Source organism: Tachypleus tridentatus, chromosome 6 (genome assembly GCF_004210375.1).
Source record: "Tachypleus tridentatus isolate NWPU-2018 chromosome 6, ASM421037v1, whole genome shotgun sequence".
Classification (NCBI taxonomy): Eukaryota; Metazoa; Arthropoda; class Merostomata; order Xiphosura; family Limulidae; genus Tachypleus; species Tachypleus tridentatus.
Genome location: NC_134830.1, coordinates 33,032,196 through 33,050,905, shown reverse-complemented (window position 1 = coordinate 33,050,905; position 18,710 = coordinate 33,032,196). Strand labels below are relative to the sequence as shown.

The following is an 18,710-nucleotide window of genomic DNA, read 5'->3' as shown; positions in this document are numbered from 1 at the left end:
AAAGAAATTTAATTTCATTATTTCAACGTTTAATATTGCCTCCTGTCAAACTTATTCAATAACGACATCAACAGCGATTTGTTCTGCTTCTTTGTGAAAATTATTATTTGTTATCCATTAGACGTCAGCTTTCTAGTAATACAGATGACCATCCATACTGCTTGAATCCATACTACCCATAGACACGAGGTGTTATATTTTGTTAAGTACAGATACAGAAGAGTTACATCGACCATTTAAAACTTGAGTACATGTACAGAATTATTACCCACTGTTTAGCCCTCTGTTAGATATAGAAGTATTATTTCAACTGTGGAGTCCTTGCTAACTACAGATCCTGACTTATTATCCATACTGTTTTGTCCTGATAGTTAAAGATACAGAAATGTTATCCAGCTTTGTTATACATTGACTCAGACTTGTTATCCAAACTATTCAGTCGCTGCTGTAAATTGACTCAGACTTGCTATCCAAACTGATAAGCTCCTGCTGTATACTCTGATCTAGTCTTTTTTTTCCAAACTGTTTAGCCCCTGTTATATACTGACTCATATTTGTTATCCAAATTATTCAGTCGCTGTTGTATACTGACTCATATTTGTTATCCAAACTGTTTAGCCCCTGTTACATACTGACTCATATTTGTTATCCAAACTATTCAGTCGCTGTTGTATACTGACTCATATTTGTTATCCAAACTGTTTAGCCCCTGTGATATACTGATTCATATTTGTTATCCAAACTATTCAGTCGCTGTTGTATACTGACTCGTATTTGATATTTAAACTCTTTAGCCCCTGTTATATACTGACTCGTATTTGCTATCCAAACTAATCAGTCGCTGTTGCATACTGACTCATATTTGTTATCCAAACTATTCAGTCGCTGTTGTATACTGACTCATATTTGTTATCCAAACTATTCAGTCGCTGTTGCATACTGACTCATATTTGTTATCCAAACTATTCAGTCGCTTTGTATACTTACTCATGTTTGTTATCCAAGCTGTTTAGCCCCTGTTATATACTGACTCGTATTTGTTATCCAAACTTATCAGTCGCTGTTGTATACTGACTCATATTTGTTATCCAAACTATTCAGTCGCTGTTGTATACTGACTCATATTTGTTATCCAAACTATTCAGTCGCTGTTGCATACTGACTCATATTTGTTATCCAAACTATTCAGTCGCTTTGTATACTTACTCATATTTGTTATCCAAACTGTTTAGCCCCTGTTATATACTGACTCGTATTTGTTATCCAAACTTATCAGTCGCTGTTGTATACTGACTCATATATGTTATCCAAACTCTTTAGCCCCTGTTATATACTGACTCGCATTTGTTATCCAAACTAATCAGTCGCTGTTGCATACTGACTCATATATGTTATCCAAACTGTTCAGCCCCTGCTGTATACTGCTCTAGTCTTGTTATCTAAACTGTTTATCCCCTGCTATTACTGAACCAGACTTGTTATTCAAACTGTTTAGTTTCTGTTATATAACTCGTTAAACGTCTGCTTATACTTCTATGCTTTCTACTGATATTTATATATATTTCAGTAACACTACCAGTTCACCAATGTCTGTCATGTTGTCTTCAAAATACATAATCTCAAATGTAACTACGAGTAAACAAACTTGACAATCAAATCAACACACAAATAAGTACAGTAATAAGATAGTATAGAAATGTTCTATCGGTGGAAAAGTTAGCGAGAAAACACAGATATTTATTTTTGTTAGGTGTTAGCGATATAAATTTATCAAAGAACTATTTATATTTCAACATGCGTCAGTGAGTAGAAGATATTAGTTATTAGACAAGTTATGTATACATGGTACAAAAAATATGGAAAATCTTTGTGTTTATTTAAGTTTTATTGTATCTTTTAGCTTTAGCCCTCTGTCTATATACATATGAATGTATATATCATCCACTATAACTGTCTTGTTTGGTTTTGAATTTCGCGCAAAACTACTTGAGGGCTATCTGCGCTAGTCGTCCCTATTTTAGCAGTGTAAGACTAGAGGGAAGGTAGCTAATCATCACTACCACCGCCAACTTTGGGCTACTCTTTTACCAACGAATAGTGGGATTGACCGTCACATTATAACGCCCCCACGGCTGAAAGGGCGAGCATGTTTGGTGCGACAGGCATTCGAACCCGCGACCCTCAGATTACGAGTCGAACGCCTTAACCCACCTGGCCATGCCGGGCGCTACATAACTGTCACTCACCATTAAAGTATAATTAATAATGTCATAAACAGAACATGTTTTTCTTATATTAATTGACTGTATAGTTCGTTCTTTAGGACTGTAGGTTTTTAACTCTTATGTAATGTACTTGTGAAAGTGTTACATCAGGACAGTTACGACACTAGTAAAATGTGTAGTTTGTTAAACAGTCCAAGCATAAGTCACACCAAATTATGGATTTCTACTTCTAGTCCTAACGAATTACCTTGTTCTCGGTCGTCGTCTTCATCCAAATCCGTGTCATTATCATCATAGTCACCGAGGTCATTATACGTTAAGTCACTTCCGCTATGATCACCGCCTACATGATTCGTTCCCATAATTCCGAGTCTGCTGCTGTTTTGAGATAGATTTAGGGCTGGACTTTGGCCGTTGGTAGCAACACCTATCAAAGCAGTTGTCAAATATATACAGTACGTGTGTAACTTTACTGTAAAAACTATATTTAGAAAGCACATCACTATACGACGAATACAAAACCTGGAAATGTTCGGTTTTTACTTGTTTTTACAAAAATGATAGAATAAAATACCGAACTAAAGCTTATACATGTTATATCTAGCTGTCTCTTACAAAAGTTGCTTTGGATAACAATCCCTAGCACCAAGTGTCCATACATCTACAGATGTGTAAAGTTACTTTGTATAACATCACGCTGTCTGTTAAATGTATAAAGATACTTTGAATAATATTAAGTTGTCTACTAAATGAATAAAGTTACTTTGGATAACACCAACCTGACCACTAGATCTGTAAAGTTACTTTTAATAACATCAAGCTGTCTACTAAATGAATAAAGTTACTTTGGATAACACCAACCTGACCACTAGATCTGTAAAGTTACTTTTAATAACATCAAGCTGTCTACTAAATGAATAAAGTTACTTTGGATAACACCAACCTGACCACTAGATGTGTAAAGTTACTTTTAATAACATCAAGCTGTCTACTAAACGAATAAAGTTACTTTTGATAACACCAAGCTGACCACTAGATGTGTAAAGTTACTTCGGATAGCATCAACCTGTCTACTAAATGTATAAAGTTATTTTGTATGACACCAAGCTGTCTAATAAATGTATAAAGTTATTTTGTATGACACCAAGCTGTCTAATAAATGTATAACGTTACTTTGGATAACACCAACCTGTCTACTAAATGTATAAAGTTATTTTGTATGACACCAAGCTGTCTAATAAATGTATAACGTTACTTTGGATAACACCAACCTGTCTACTAAATGTATAAAGTTACTTTGTATGACACCAAGCTGTCTAATAAATGTATAACGTTACTTTGGATAACATCAAGCTGTCTATTAAATGTATAAACCTTGGGTAACATCAATTTGACCACTAGATGTGTAAAGTTGTTTTGGATAACACCAACCTGTCTACTAAATGTATAAAGCTACTTTGGATAACACCAATCTGACTACTAAATGTATAAAGCTACTTTGGATAACACCAATCTGACTACTAAATGTATAAAGCTACTTTGGATAACACCAATCTGACTACTAAATGTATAAAGCTACTTTGGATAACACCAATCTGACTACTAAATGTATAAAGTTACTTTGGATAACATTTTCTACCATTTAGCTGTATAGCGCCTCTATAAATTATTTTGGATAAAATTCGCTGTCTACTATATGTGTTTGGTTACTATGGACAACATTTTCTAACACCAAGCTGTTCACTATATACATAAAGTTACTTTAAAAAACATCACCTAACATCAACTTTCCTTTATCGAGTTGTGATGGTTTAGTTGGAACATGGCTGTGTTATATATGGTACTAACATGATTCATATTACAAACTTTATTACCAGTGAACAAGCGTTCAATCTTAACACTAAGTTAAATAGCTTTCAACTGTCTTTCATTGGAAAAAGGATAAAGGTGTTAGAATGAAACAATTGTACACAAATAGTAATTATTTTAGCTCCCAGAGGGTTAAGATGAAGGATAGAGAGCACATTATTGTATAAGTTTTGTTATTATAGGGGTTGAAGTAACTAAAATTACTGATTGCATAGTTCACGTACTTTCATGTTTCAATGTGTCACAATGACCCTTAGTAACATTCATCATCTCCAATTAAAATACGGTGCAGTTAACATAACATGTGTCTTCGAGACTGGTAGTCACAAATTATGATTGATATATCTGCTGCGTTGTTTGTATCAGTGAATGTTTGTATAATTGAAACAAAATGACGCGAGAGGTCTAAACTAGTTTCTGAAACAATTTTTAATACGAATAAAATTTCAAGAGAGTTTTGACAGTATTTCTTTGTTTTGAATTTCGTGAACAGCTACACGATGGCTGTTTGCGCTAACCGTCCCTAATTTACCAGTAAAAGGCTAGAGGAAAGCAAATAGTTGATACCACCCACTGTCAATTCTTGGGCTATTTTTTATCAACGCATAGTGGGATTGAATTAACATTATAATATCCACACAGCTTGGGTTACTCTTTCTTTTTTTTATCAATTGTAGGATTAACCATCATTTTATAACGCCTCCACGGTTGAAAGGGTAAGCATGTTTGGTACGAGTGGGATTCAAACCTGCAACTTACAGGTTGCAAACCGAGCACTCTAACCACCTGGTCATGCTGGGCTACTCAAATTATGTTATCTTAACAAAGTTTCCAGCGGAATCTGAGGAAGCTGTATTGGTGATGTCGCTCTAATAGTAGCAAGAATATATTAACAATGGTAAGTTAATCAACTATGTTTACATAACGTATTTAAGTATGTTTCCCGAAGTTTTTGGAAGCTTGGAGAAGATTTGGGGAAAGAAAAACACCTTCAAACATTCTTAACATTTTTATAATGACCAAACTAGTTCTACACACTTCCTTGGAGAACTGAAAAAAATAATATAATAAAATATGAAGCCCTGCATGGCCAGGTGGATTAAGGCGTTCGACTCGTAATCCGAGGGTCGTGGGTTCGAATCCTCGTCGCACCAAACATGCTCGCCCTTCCAGCCGTGGGGGCGTTATAATGTGACGGTCAATCCCACTATTCGTTGGTAAAAGAGTAGCCCAAGAGTTGGCGGTGAACTGTGATGACTAGCTGCCTTCCGTTTAGTCTTACACTGCTAAATTAGAGAAGGCTAGCGCAGATAGTCCTCGTGTAGCTTTGCGCGACATTAAAAAAAACAAAACTACACACTTCATAAAACTCACTTTTGCTATTTTGCTTCACTCGCGTTGAACTCGTAATTTTATAAATATATCATTTGGAAGATCTACCCGTAGAGACGTACACATGAGCGACAATCACACAGTTTCAGCTCGTTTTGGAATATTTCCGGTTAACCCGTTTCTTTAAATTAGGATTTTTACTAAATATACTACAACAATGCGCTTACCGTTTAAGAAGGTTGCTTCTTTCGTCCTCTGGCTTTCGTTGTTGTAATGTTTGTTTTTTCCACCAGTTACATCAGAGCGCTCGTCTCGAATTCTAAAATTAGACACAGTATATGTGAGTTTATTTTCTAACAACCTTGATCAAAAACGTAAGTACCTGCGCCTTCCGTGCTGAAAAAAGGATCCTATAACATTGTTATAAATAAGCATATCCATACGTATATGTCACAAGAATATCCGGAATAATGAAAATAGTTAATCATATGTATTCTTATTAAATTAATTGCTTGTATATGAATAATAAATTACATTATAGTCTGTCTAAACAATATAATATTAATATATCTAATAATATAAAGAATGACACCATAGAAGTGGTCAACAATATATTTGTTTATATAGCTTGTGACTTAAGTGAGTGGGCACAGTATACAAACACATATATATATATATATATATATATTAGCATCTGTCTACATAAATGATACGCTTAGTTTGTCTGACCGGAACTTTTCTAGTAAATTTCTCGATCAAACGCTACATATCGTTAGGAAAACATTTGTCCGAGGAGTCTAGATTGCATATTGGCTTTTCTATTCAGAATCACCTTACGTATTTTTTGCTTAGCCAGACTTTTTAATGCAACGTGTATGGTACACGAGGGCACGATGTCGGTGTCATCAAGTTACGACTGGCTTCGATTTCAATGTTTTTTTATTTGCAAAGTGTTTTACACAAAAAACATTTAACTTGCCTGTAATTTTCTAAAGAGATGGAAATTTTACTGAATGCAATTTCTATAAGCTTTCTCGATTTATTTAGGTCTATAATACGCATGCGCAGTTCGTTCAAAACCGTATGCTTATAACTTTGTGAACACACATTCAGACGTTTCTGCATACTCAACTAAGTTTCCCTTCGTTAAAACTTTACATTTACATTTCAATAATTAAATTTCAGTTTTCGTTTCATAGACTGTTATAAACACCCTTTAGCTACTTTCTTCTTTACTACGGGTTTTATTTTTCGTTTATTCCTTCGACTTACTTACAAATTGTAACACCGTGTTATACACTGAACACTCGTAACCATTTTATACTCTGTACATTGTTATAAACACCATTACTTTATTATTATTTTTTACTTGAAGTGTAGTTTTATTGAATAAAACTACAGCCATGTGAGTTTGTTAGTCTAACTGCGTAATTATTTTTCTCCAAATATACCAGAATGACGTTTGAATGACTACGGGTTTTATTTTTCGTTTATTCCTTCGACTTACTTACAAATTGTAACACCGTGTTATACACTGAACACTCGTAACTATTTTATACTCTGTACATTGTTATAAACACCATTACTTTATTATTATTTTTTACTTGAAGTGTAGTTTTATTGAATAAAACTACAGCCATGTGAGTTTGTTAGTCTAACTGCGTAATTATTTTTCTCCAAATATACCAGAATGACGTTTGCTAAAATAATAGAATATTCAAGCAAACGACATAAAAACTACAGCAAACGTTTTGCGGGTCGCGGCTAGTAATACATAATAGTGTTATGATTGTACAAAAAGTAATAGTATCATAACATGTCTTTAAGAGAGATAACTGTTAAAGTACACTAGCATTTGAAAACATAGATTTTTATTATATTTCAGTTCTATGGAGCTGAAAAGTACAGAAAAAAATGCACCATTGTGTCATCACAGTATACAGACGAAAGAAAGATGCTATTTAATTAACAATTAATTATAACACACAAGCACCTTCTGAACAGCTCTTGTTAAGCCTTGTCTGGGCCTTAGCTAATTGAAAATAAAAGCAGAAATGCATTTCAATAACGCTTTGTCATGTTTAAGAATTATAATATCACAGACAATAATTACTTTGTGGTGATGTCAGTCCTGTATTCACGAGATCCTAATATAAAGGAGATAAATTAAAACTTACATGTAATTTCATACACGCTATTATTGACTAGACTGACTGTTAATATATAGTGTTGATATCTTGTTGTAAGATTTTTAATTATTTTTATCTGACTGGTCTAGACCAATGAACGTTTTTACGAGACTGAGTAAACACGATATTAAGCTGATGGTCCTAACTTGAACATGCACGTGTATACTAATCTCAAAGTTGTGACTGTTCTGATAAAATAGCCTTAGGTAAAATAATTTTGAAATGTGGTAGGATATAAAACTCAAAAATGTTTCTACTGTACCTTTACTGTAGTAAACAAAAATTAACATGTTAAGAGAAACAGAAAAAATTCCGAGAAAACATATCAATATTTTGTCTTCTTTCAAATTTTCTATTGCATACTGGAAATATTTACATATGAAACATAAGGATATTTTTTATAAACATAGAATGACTGTCATTAATTGTTAATAGAGTTTAAAATTTCTGGACAATGGTTATCTTCAAATGGTACGTATTTAAAACACAGGGATTGTTATTGCACACAAAGTTATATAAACGGATGTGTCCTGCCCACCATGGGTATCGAAACCCAGTTTCTTGCAGTATAAGCTCGCAGAATTTTGCTGTGACTCTGAGTGGGATAAAAGATACTGAACTTTAATAAAAATTAACAGAACGTCCAGGTATGACATATACAACATTATTTATAATTAATGCAACGAAGTGTCGTATACTGACCTTCTCAATTTGATTAAAATATAGCTCAGATTTGTTCGTATTTCTTATCAGATTTATTTAATTTAACTAACAACATGTTGACTATCGCAAAATAAATGAAAGGATGAAACTTCCCCTTAAATCCATTATTTTTTTTTCTAATGATTAATTGTAAAGAAAACATACGCAGATCGTGTGAGATATATATTATTATTGTAGAACGTAGGTCAGTTAAAATGTATATGTTCGTTATAACCTTGAAGTATACCTAATGAAACAAGTTTAAATGCTCTACTCATGAAAATCATCCAGTCTTGAGTTCGCAAGCAGACTGGACTATCAATATAGTCGATTCTTGAGGTTAAGGATCAGATTACAGATCCTGCTTTCGAGACCTTTCTAGTTCTGACTAGGCTGTTAATCTACCTGTCGCTTCTGTTATAATAATGAATACTTAACAAACTTTTCTGGCTGTTTTTCTTATATATACTTTTGAAGTCTAAACTGAAATAAAGAAAGTTTTTGCGTTTTCGTTTGTAACTTCTAGCCCAAACCATAAGTTTTAATTACAAAGTGTTCACCAACTTGTATGTGAAGTCTTACAAATTCTGAAGAATATTTGTTTTGTTTTTGTTTTTTTAATTTTGTGCAAATTTCTGTGCTAGCCGTCCCTAATGTAACAGTGTAAGACTAGCGGGAAGGCAGCTAGCTAGTCATCACTATCCATCGCTAATTCTTGGACTACTCTTTTACCAACGAATAGTGGGATTGACTGTAATTTTATAACGCCCCACACGGATGAAAGGGTAAGTATGTTTGGTGTGACGGGGATTCGAATCCGCTACCCTCAGATTGCCAGTCGAGCACTTTTACCACCTGGATAAATCTTATCCATAAAGTTTGTTGTAACTCTAAGATTGTAGACTACATTACAAGACTTGGATCCGAGGTTCACTGTGACTAAGATTTTAATAATTACTCATGATTCGAATCGAAATCGTGAATACCATATAATGTTTATTGGGTTAAATAACACTGTCACTGTCAGCAAAAAGGTTTTAAAAATTAATGAACAATTTAAATTTTGTTGGGTTTTTTTTTTTCAAAAATACTGTACAATGATTGAAAACTAGAAATGTTTAAATTACTTAATGAAACAACGAAAATCACGTGGTACTTCACAACCACAAAAAATAAACTCATACATTTTTGTTATTTTTAATATTGTAACGAATCTCAATTTATTTCATAAAATTTATATTACGTATTAATTACTATCCAGAAGACAGTAAACCATATATTATGCCGGTAAAAATTAAACATATTGACAGTAATGTTTTATAACTTAAACATTGATATAACACACATAGTATCATCTATGTATCTACATATCCCAAAACATACTATCTTGACATTCCCTAAGATATTATCATCTAAACATTTCAAAACATACGATGATATAGATATCCCATAACATACTATCATATCGACGTAACAAACCATACCGCAACCCTGACAATTTCATATGTTCATAACCTTCCAGTAACGATATAACTTTGTACGTTATTTTAACAGCTACAAAGCATTTATTTCAACAACAACAACCTTAAAACATTTTCAGTAGCACTCGACAACAAGACAGTAGATATGCATTTCACCTTAACATAACTGTTTTTAATTGTGATAAACTATTAAAAAACACACAAATTATAAAAGTATATTTAGCACAACATGTATCAACTCTACGCAGTTTTATATTGTAGCAGTATCTAATTGACACTTATTTCGTTATTTGTAAACAATTAGGAAATGGCACGAGGGCGAGACGTCTTTCCACTACATACTTTGGAACACTACCAATTCATTAGACAACCTTAGGTTTATGGTAATGCTTATTGATCGAGTCGACCTTGTGTCATCAATCTAATGAAGCTGGTAAAATATTTTCCAGTTTGCTCTGTTCTTGTTTCAAAGGAGTTCGAGATCAGAATATTGTATGTTTTCTTACATTTTTTGTAATGACTACTTTTAGGTTAAAACCCTGTTTGGTTATTAGAAACATTGCACTCTTTAGACGTTTTTTCTAAAGAAAGACAAACAGAAGCGGAAAAGAAAAACAAATGATAAAGTTTATTTTCTAGGAGGAGTTGCAAGATCCATTTTTTTCCCAATCTCGCGGCATTTTAACTGTTACTTACGTGTGGAAACTGGACATTGCTCTTTTATTTAATGACGTATGGCAGTGTGACATAAATGAAAGGCTTAATGATACGAAAAAACATTAAGTACAGGGAAAGTTTAAAAGGGTGGGTGTATATTCCAAGATAATCTTCATATTTACATATCAATCCTTCATCAGGTTTTAGGGATAACTGTGATGGTGAAGGAATTAGCACTAAAAGTTTAAAATTTCAAGGGGGAAAAAAAAGTCATCCGAGAAGTTCATATTACTAAAATGACAGCAGTGCCTTCTATTAATGCATTTTCGTAGTTCATAACCGGCCAAGGGTGACTGGGTATATTTGCACGATTTCATGATGATCCGTCTTTGCAGTTTCGAGTAATTAAGCCAGCCTGACACTTGGGAGCGCTGTAAAATACAAACCGACCAATAGAAACGCTTCAGTCTCACGAAGTGCCACTCCGATGATTAATGTCTTTGCTGAGTTGAATTCCCTTTTTGTTGTCGACTAGGTCCTGACTGTAATCCATCATTCCGCCGGCTTATATTAACTGGCAAGCAGATAAAAATTCTACCAGAAGTTCAACTGCAAACTGGTCTTTTTTATTTGTTTGATCGGTTTTTTTCGACCCATCTGTCGAATGCGAATAAGTTTCTTTATGAGCGATATGAAAATGGTACAGATATAAAACGTCATAATTTCACCGTGACGTGTGTTTGTTTCAGAATTTGGAAAAAATAAAATAAGGAGGATAAATGTTAATTGCATTTATAAACTTATGTTGTTTCAACACGTGCTAACTTTGTAAACAACAGTGTTTTTCTCTTTTGAATTAGTTCTGATTATGTACTATCACTTTTCTCTAAATTATCTGGTGTTTTTGAAAGTACAGTTAAAAGAACCGTTCAAATATGTGATAGATTATTCTGTCTTCTACAGATAACTTTTTTGAAACTGTTTATCTAACGTTAACTCATCTTTAAAAAAAAATCGGACTCCAAGAAGCGCTGGACGGTTAAATCAAATTTTACAAAACGATCAAAGTAAGAGATGGAATATTATATTAAAAGAACGGTAAATATCGAACGATTTTTATTTTGTTGACACTTTCCTTTGGCAAACCAATGTTGTAGGAAATGCGGAGGTTTTGTTTTTCAGATTCTCAGGTTAGAATGAAGCAAGAAATGTCTCGCATTTCGTACAAGTGCTTTTCCAACTAAGTTAAATTATCACATGGTAGTAAAACACTTTTACATATCTCAAACTACAACACGAATAAGGAAGAATTATATTCTATAAGAAATGTTTCTATCTTTTGTGATTAACCCATCAGACCGGGAATACGAAAATGCCGAGCTCCGTATTGTCTTGTGGTTAAGGCGCTAGACTCGTAATACGAGGGTCGCGGGTTCAAATCCCCGTCACACCGAACATACTCGCTCTTTCAGCTATGGGGGTGTTATAATGTGACGGTCAATACCACTATTCGTTTGTAAATGACTATCCCAAGAGTTGGCGGTGGGTGGTAATGACTAGCTGCCTTCTCTCTAGTCTTACATTGTTAAATGAGGGACGGCTAGCGCAGATAGCCCTCTTGTAGCTTTGCGCGAAATTCAAAACAAACCAAATAAACAAAAGTACCTTACTAGCACTTACAATGAAGCCTTGGGTACGTCATTAAGTATGGTACTGCTTGACAGTACGGATCTTATTGAAATAAAATGGCAGCCATTCTTTAAAATGTCTGAAAATAACAATGACTATTTTACGGTGTTGGCTGAGCAGAACTGAAGCTAATTGTTCTTATAAAAACCGTCTAAATCACTATATACGTGTTTGTGGAGTGAATCAAAATTTCACTATTTCTAACTAAGTATGTAACTGACTTTTCCAGACAAACGTGGAGAAAATATGAAGAATCTTATCACTCTAATTCTTTCGCAAAGGTCTTCGGTCTTCGGTTCCAATGATTCGTTTCTTGTACCGAAAGGAATATTAGTATGTTTAGATATATAAAGAGATAGATAGATATATAAAACAGACGATGCGCTACTTTGGTCATAATTAAATTTGAGGGTAGGTTGGTAAATTCTGATGAACAATACAATCGAATCGGGTTTCCGCGTACCCCACGATCGGTATTGCTGGCGCACAAAGATATAGCTAATAAAAATAAAACAAACGAGTGTAATAAAAATTTAATTTTATAAAGACAAGTATGGATCAATATATACGTAAACTAGCTAGCTATAGTAATATAGAAAGTTTTATTGCTACAAAACGCATTTAAATAAGAGACTCAAAACTACGAAAATTGGGTTTAAAATGTTTAAAAATTTAATTCCACTTTGGCTCAAATTAACATAATTGCAATGATTCACAAAAGTAGGGATAAATATTTTATAAGTTTTAAGTAATTCAATTTTTATAGTTTTGTCTTGTTTCAATAAGTTTTCTAGCATTAAAAGTTTCCAGATTACTATAGCTAACTAGGTTGCGTTTATATCGATGCCTAATTGTCTTTATAGGTTTTTAAAAATGATTGTACTTATTATAAGTGACAATTGCATTATATAGTTATGACTAATTGTTTCACGAGATGAGAGCTTGATTGGTTGTCTTCCATTTGTCCGCAGATAGAAAACTAGGACAACTAAAAATGGCTATGTTTAACACATACATAAGGGTTTAATCGTTCGGTATGGCATGACCAAGTGGTCAAGCCGCTCGATTCGCAATCTTAAGGTCGTGGATTCGAATCCTTATCCCACCAAATATACTCGCACTTTCAGCTGTGAGGTGTCATGATGTTACAAATAATCCTACTATGCGTCGATAAAAGAGTAGCCCTAGAATTGGCAGTAGGTAGTGATGGCTAGCTGCCTTTCCTCTAGTCGTATATTAATAAATTAGGGACAGCTAGCGCAGATAGCTCTCGTTCAGCCTTGCGCGAAATTAAAAAAGAAAACCAAACCAAACATCCTGAGCTACAGTAGGTGAAAAATCGTTAAATTATCTCTCCTGTTAATAGCACACAGTACGTCGTAACTTCATATGAAGAATAAAGAGTGTTTTGATAACATACTGAGTTCTAACTTCTTGAAGTAAAAGAAAGGCTCTGACACCCCTTGTGTCAATATCTGCTTTTATTGAATAAACGTACAACAGTGGCCAATTAGAAAATATACCAGCAGCCTCTTACAAAGATTAACTTATTAAAATTAATGTTCACCTTGTGAAATAACGGTAAAATTTAAATTTGAAAATCTTTAACGTTTCCATCCACACCCAAGTGGTGAGAAATCTTCAAAATACGTATTTATGCTCTACTTTCTGACGTTTCTCACTGATATTTAATATGCATCCAGTTTCGTTTCACTAATCTTCAAGCCCATTCTGTTACTACGAACATAGCACAGAACTTGCATTAGTAATTCATTCGTAGCAACAGCAATATACTAAATACTGTTTTGAGGCAGGAAATGCGTTTATACATAAAGAATTACTTTTAGTATATATAAATCATAGTAGGCACATATAAATATATTGTCGTTGCAAACTAAAACCCTCTCTATTAAATAAATATTTATTAAGTTTGCCTACTGATCGATCTAAACAAAGCTATCTACTACTCTGTTTCCATAGTTACTAATAGCAATGTCGATGTTTCCTTTAACCTTTACTTCAATTGATGTTAATTATAAAAGTATTCACACTTTCGTCTAAATATTTATCTTTGCAAGCAGTAACAGTTTAAATAGTGGAGGCAAATACATATTTATTCATATCTCCATAAATGCAACTTCTAATTATTTCCAACATTATTTAATGGGATAAGATGTCTCATGTTATGTTCAAATGAATATTTCATTAAAATCACTTAAGTTTTAAAAGTGAAGAGCTACTGTCATCTTTATCACATGAATTATCGTCTTAAGTTAAAACGCGAAACCTTCCCTTCGCTTCCACGCACACACAACAAAGTGTATTGGTTTGTTTGTTTTTGTTTGTTACACGTACACCTGTGCTACAGAATTTGAATCGTAAAAACACACGTACTTTAGCGTAGGCAAAATTTACTGTGATAATGAGCTTTCCAAACTGATAAAATTCACTGCACAACAATTTTTTTGAAAAGTTTTTGCTGATTGTGACCAGGTACCTGGTGGGTATGCACGAATATAGTTTTGGTTTTGCTTCATCACGTAGGAACTCCGAGAAATAGACAGTTAACTGTTTACCGGTAATAACGTATTTAATTGCGTTTATGTTTCTAATACGCTATAAAGTTAAACATAATTAAAAGTGTTTTGCTCCTGATTTTCGTTTGCATTCAATGTCCGGTGCATCACGTTGCAGAGTTCAACAGTAGTCAGCAAACATTGACGGATTCCAGTTGCCCTGATATCGTTTTTCCATTGTAGCAAAACTGAAGATTTCGATGAAACGGTAGGTGATGTGTAAATCTGAATGTGATTTTCGTGATCAGCAGACAAAAATCCATAAGGAACACCCAACAGTGTTCAAGAAGCAAAACCTTTGTTGTGCAGTGTAACTAAACTCCATCACCTTCGATGCTAATTCTTTATTAAGTCGAAGTTTCTTCAGACAGTAGTCACTTTTCACAACGGTTTCTGAGGCACATTCGTCCAATAACATTTTGTTAAAACCAGAATAAGGTGATACCATTCACTTGTCAGTTAAATAACTATTTACTACCTACTTGTCCAGCTGTCCATACGCACAATAAACGTTATATATCTCCATCTGTAGAAACATCTAGTGTCCCATTGAGATTTTGTTTAATTACGATTAACCAAATCTCTTTTAACCCTAAGTGATTTTTACAACCATGACGTAGCGGCCCACTATGGCCAGTTGGGTAGAGCACTTGACTCACAATCTAAGGGTAGCTGGTTCGAATCCATATAACACAAAAAAAGACTCGCCTTTTCAGCTGTAGGTGGACCTATAATGTAACGGTCAATCCTACTATTCGTTGGTAAAAGAGTAGACCAAAAGTTGGCAGTGGAAGGTGACGACTAGCTGCCTTCTCTCTGGTCTTACACTCCTAAATTAGAGAGGGCTAGGGCAAAACGTCCTCGTGTAGCTTTGGGTGAAATTCAAAAACCAAACTATCATGATATACGTACAGAAAATAATACCTACTACTAACACTTAGAATCCCAATCTTATCGTAAAACACTGGAAAATTCATCCCTTGATATAAAGTTCTTGTAACAAAAGAAACAATTTTATTGAGACAATATCACCCCCAAAGAGAAATAAATATCATTGTGTAAAAAGGATTGTTTTGAATTTCGCACAAAGCTACACGAGGGCGCTATATGCTCTAGTTGTCCCTAATTTAGCAGTGTAAGACTAGAGAAGCAGCTAGTCATCATCTCCCACAGCTAACTCGTGGGCTATCCTTTTACCAACGAATAGTGGGACTGACTGTGACATTATAACGCTCCTACGTCTGAAAGGGCGAGCACGTTTGGTGTGACGGGGATTCGAACCCGTGACTCTCGGATTACGAATCAAGTGCCTTAACCACCTGGCCATGCCGGACCTCTTTAAGAGGAAAAAAAAAATCCCATGCCTTCCATCTATGTATGTTTCCCTTGGGCGCAAGTTTCACTACGAAGTTACCAGTTTATCTATTTTAACTATAAATACGTTCTTACAATCAATCTATAACTGTGATAAACGCCACCAAAATTTATTCAGTGCTTATCCAGACCGTTTTGTTCCTATCCTTCAACATATGTATGTACTTTAATAAAAGCGATCACAAAAACATTTTTTTTCGTTTATCTAAACTATTTCAATTAGTTAAAAACAAATAAATTCAGGTCATTCACGTGAATAGCGATAAAGGGTGCAGATCTGAATATTCCATACCAATTTAGCGCGAAATCTATGTATTTAATAGCAGCTAACGTTAGTTACGCCCACAAATGTAATAGTCACTATGTAGAAATTATAATAATGGATTTGACTGCAATAAGAGTAAAGGCCCATTACATTTGTCGTTCAAGAGATTATTGAAGTCATGGACAAAAGAATATTAAATCTGAGGTGATAGATAACTTTTGTAGACGTGCCAAAAAGAAGGAAACCGAAAGAGAGAAAGGCAGAAAATTAATGATCCACTTCAGGGAAAGAGTTTCTAAAAGTTCAGATAATGTCACTCATAAAAACGTTGAATCAAATGTGGTTTCAAAAGGTTACTTGTGCTTATGTAAGTAGCAATGTTTATTTAAACTGTTGTCAGAATTATTATGAAAATCAGTAATATGAACAGAAAATCCGTAAAGTGTCCTTATGCAGTTTGAATCTTACATAACTTTACTTGTATATAACATATAAACAATCTGTAAAATAACATAAAGAGGACTTTTATTTAGAATTTAAATAAATTTGTTAACGATTCATTTCTTCTAATTTCTTTCTTTCATTTTCCAGATAATAAACCCTTTACGATACTGACCTTTATATAAAGACTTGTCCCAATTAGATTTTTTCCTGTGGGGACATGTAAAAACTGAGGTTTATTGAACAAAATTTGTTTGTTTTTTGAATTTCGCGCAAAGCTACTCGAGGGCTATGTGCGCTAGCCGTCCCTCATTTAGCAGTGTAAGACTAGAGGGAAGGCAGCTAGTCATCACCACCCACCGCCAACTGTTGGGCTACTCTTTTACTAACGAATAGTGGGATTGACCGTTACATTATAATGCCTCCACGGCTGAAAGGGCGAGCACGTTTGGTGCGACCGGGATTCGAACCCGGGACCCTCGGATTACAAGTCGAGCGCCTTAATAACCTGGTCATGTAACATATTGAAACTTTTTGTACTTCTATACTGCTGCGAGATAAGTTTAAATAGTTTCTTGAAATGCTCGATAAAATCGTATAAAGTTCCAAGAAATGGAATTATTTGGACATTTTTTATTAGAGAAATAAAGTTTTTAAATTACTGAAACCTCGAAACGCCATCATAACTTTGATGAAAGATAATTTACCGATATAATTCTAACAAAACTGAGAAAACAAAACAACTGACCTGTTTGAGGAATGGATGTCAGAAACATGTCCGGCCTTATCCTTGACGCCAGCGCCCTCACTTCGTTGAGAAAGTCCGTGTAAATGAGAGTGACTAGATGGAACTGTGAAGGATGAAGATAATGTGCTAGGAAGCATATTATGGTGTGACACCTGGTGGTTTAGTGCCATGAAGGGTAGTGTGTTGATGTGCGGAGGCGCTCCAGTTGCTGCTGCTGCCGCCGCCGCTGCCGCTGCAGCAGCTTGCGCCACCATGTGGGGATTGTATCCATTATGAAGTAACGTCGCCTTGTCCAAATGGTCTCCTATAAAGAAAGTGATTTCAGGAACGTTATAGCTTTAAAATAAGAAAATCTTTAAAATGATAATACATTTTAATTTTATTACATATGATCCTGAAACGAAATTTTTTTTTTTTAGAAAAAGACCGTGTAGAAGATGGAGAAGAAATAAAAATTGTGGATTTGTACAACAACAACCGCAGTATTATAAGTACACGTTATGCTAATTTGTTATTACTGACCTTTTATTTTAATTGATGTTACTTTGTGTACATTTGATAACATAACTCAGTGATTTTTAAACTTTGAGAAGTCATGGGACCCTCTTACTTCGTTCCTTCTGTCACCAAACTCCAACACTTAACCGGATTTTCAACCATCATTAGAAAACTTGTCTTCTTCCGACTTATGTCCGGCATGATCAGATAGTTAAGGTACTCGCCTCGTAATCCGAGGGCCGCAGATTCGAATCCCCATCCCACCAAACACCCTTTCAGCCGTTGGAGCGTTATAAAGTGAAAGTCAATCCCACAATTCGTTGGTAAAAGAGTAGCCCAAGGGTTGGCGGTTGGTGGTGATGACTAGTTGCCTTCCCTCTAGTCTTACACTGCAGATAGCGCTCGTGTAGCTTTGCGCAAAATTCAAGAACCAAGCCTATATTCTTCCTTCATCATGAATGCAGATATTTATATACATACAAATATTTTTCATTTTGTTTCTTTGTGCACGTAATTATATTGAGAGTCTGAATATTAATTGACTCATATGGTTCCTAATAGGTTAACACTTAGTAATTAAAAAGAGCAAAAACAAAAAGCTGTTACCTGTTATGTTTATGAGGAACAGCAGGTGACACTTTACGAAACTTTAGAGTTCCACAGC

General features: G+C 34.4%; 1 protein-coding gene across 3 annotated transcripts in view; it reads right to left on the bottom strand.

The window, feature by feature from the left end:
• Positions 1-18,710, bottom strand: part of LOC143252207 (dachshund homolog 1-like) — a 109,773-nt gene that overhangs the window by 28,428 nt on the left and 62,635 nt on the right. For all 3 annotated transcript variants that reach the window (XM_076503982.1, XM_076503980.1, XM_076503981.1), the window contains exons 3-5: positions 17,549-17,852; positions 5,654-5,745; positions 2,473-2,652 (exon numbers count right to left, since the gene is read on the bottom strand). In XM_076503982.1, coding sequence (XP_076360097.1) covers positions 2,473-2,652; positions 5,654-5,745; positions 17,549-17,852 — 576 coding nt within the window. The remainder of the gene's footprint in view (positions 1-2,472; positions 2,653-5,653; positions 5,746-17,548; positions 17,853-18,710) is intronic.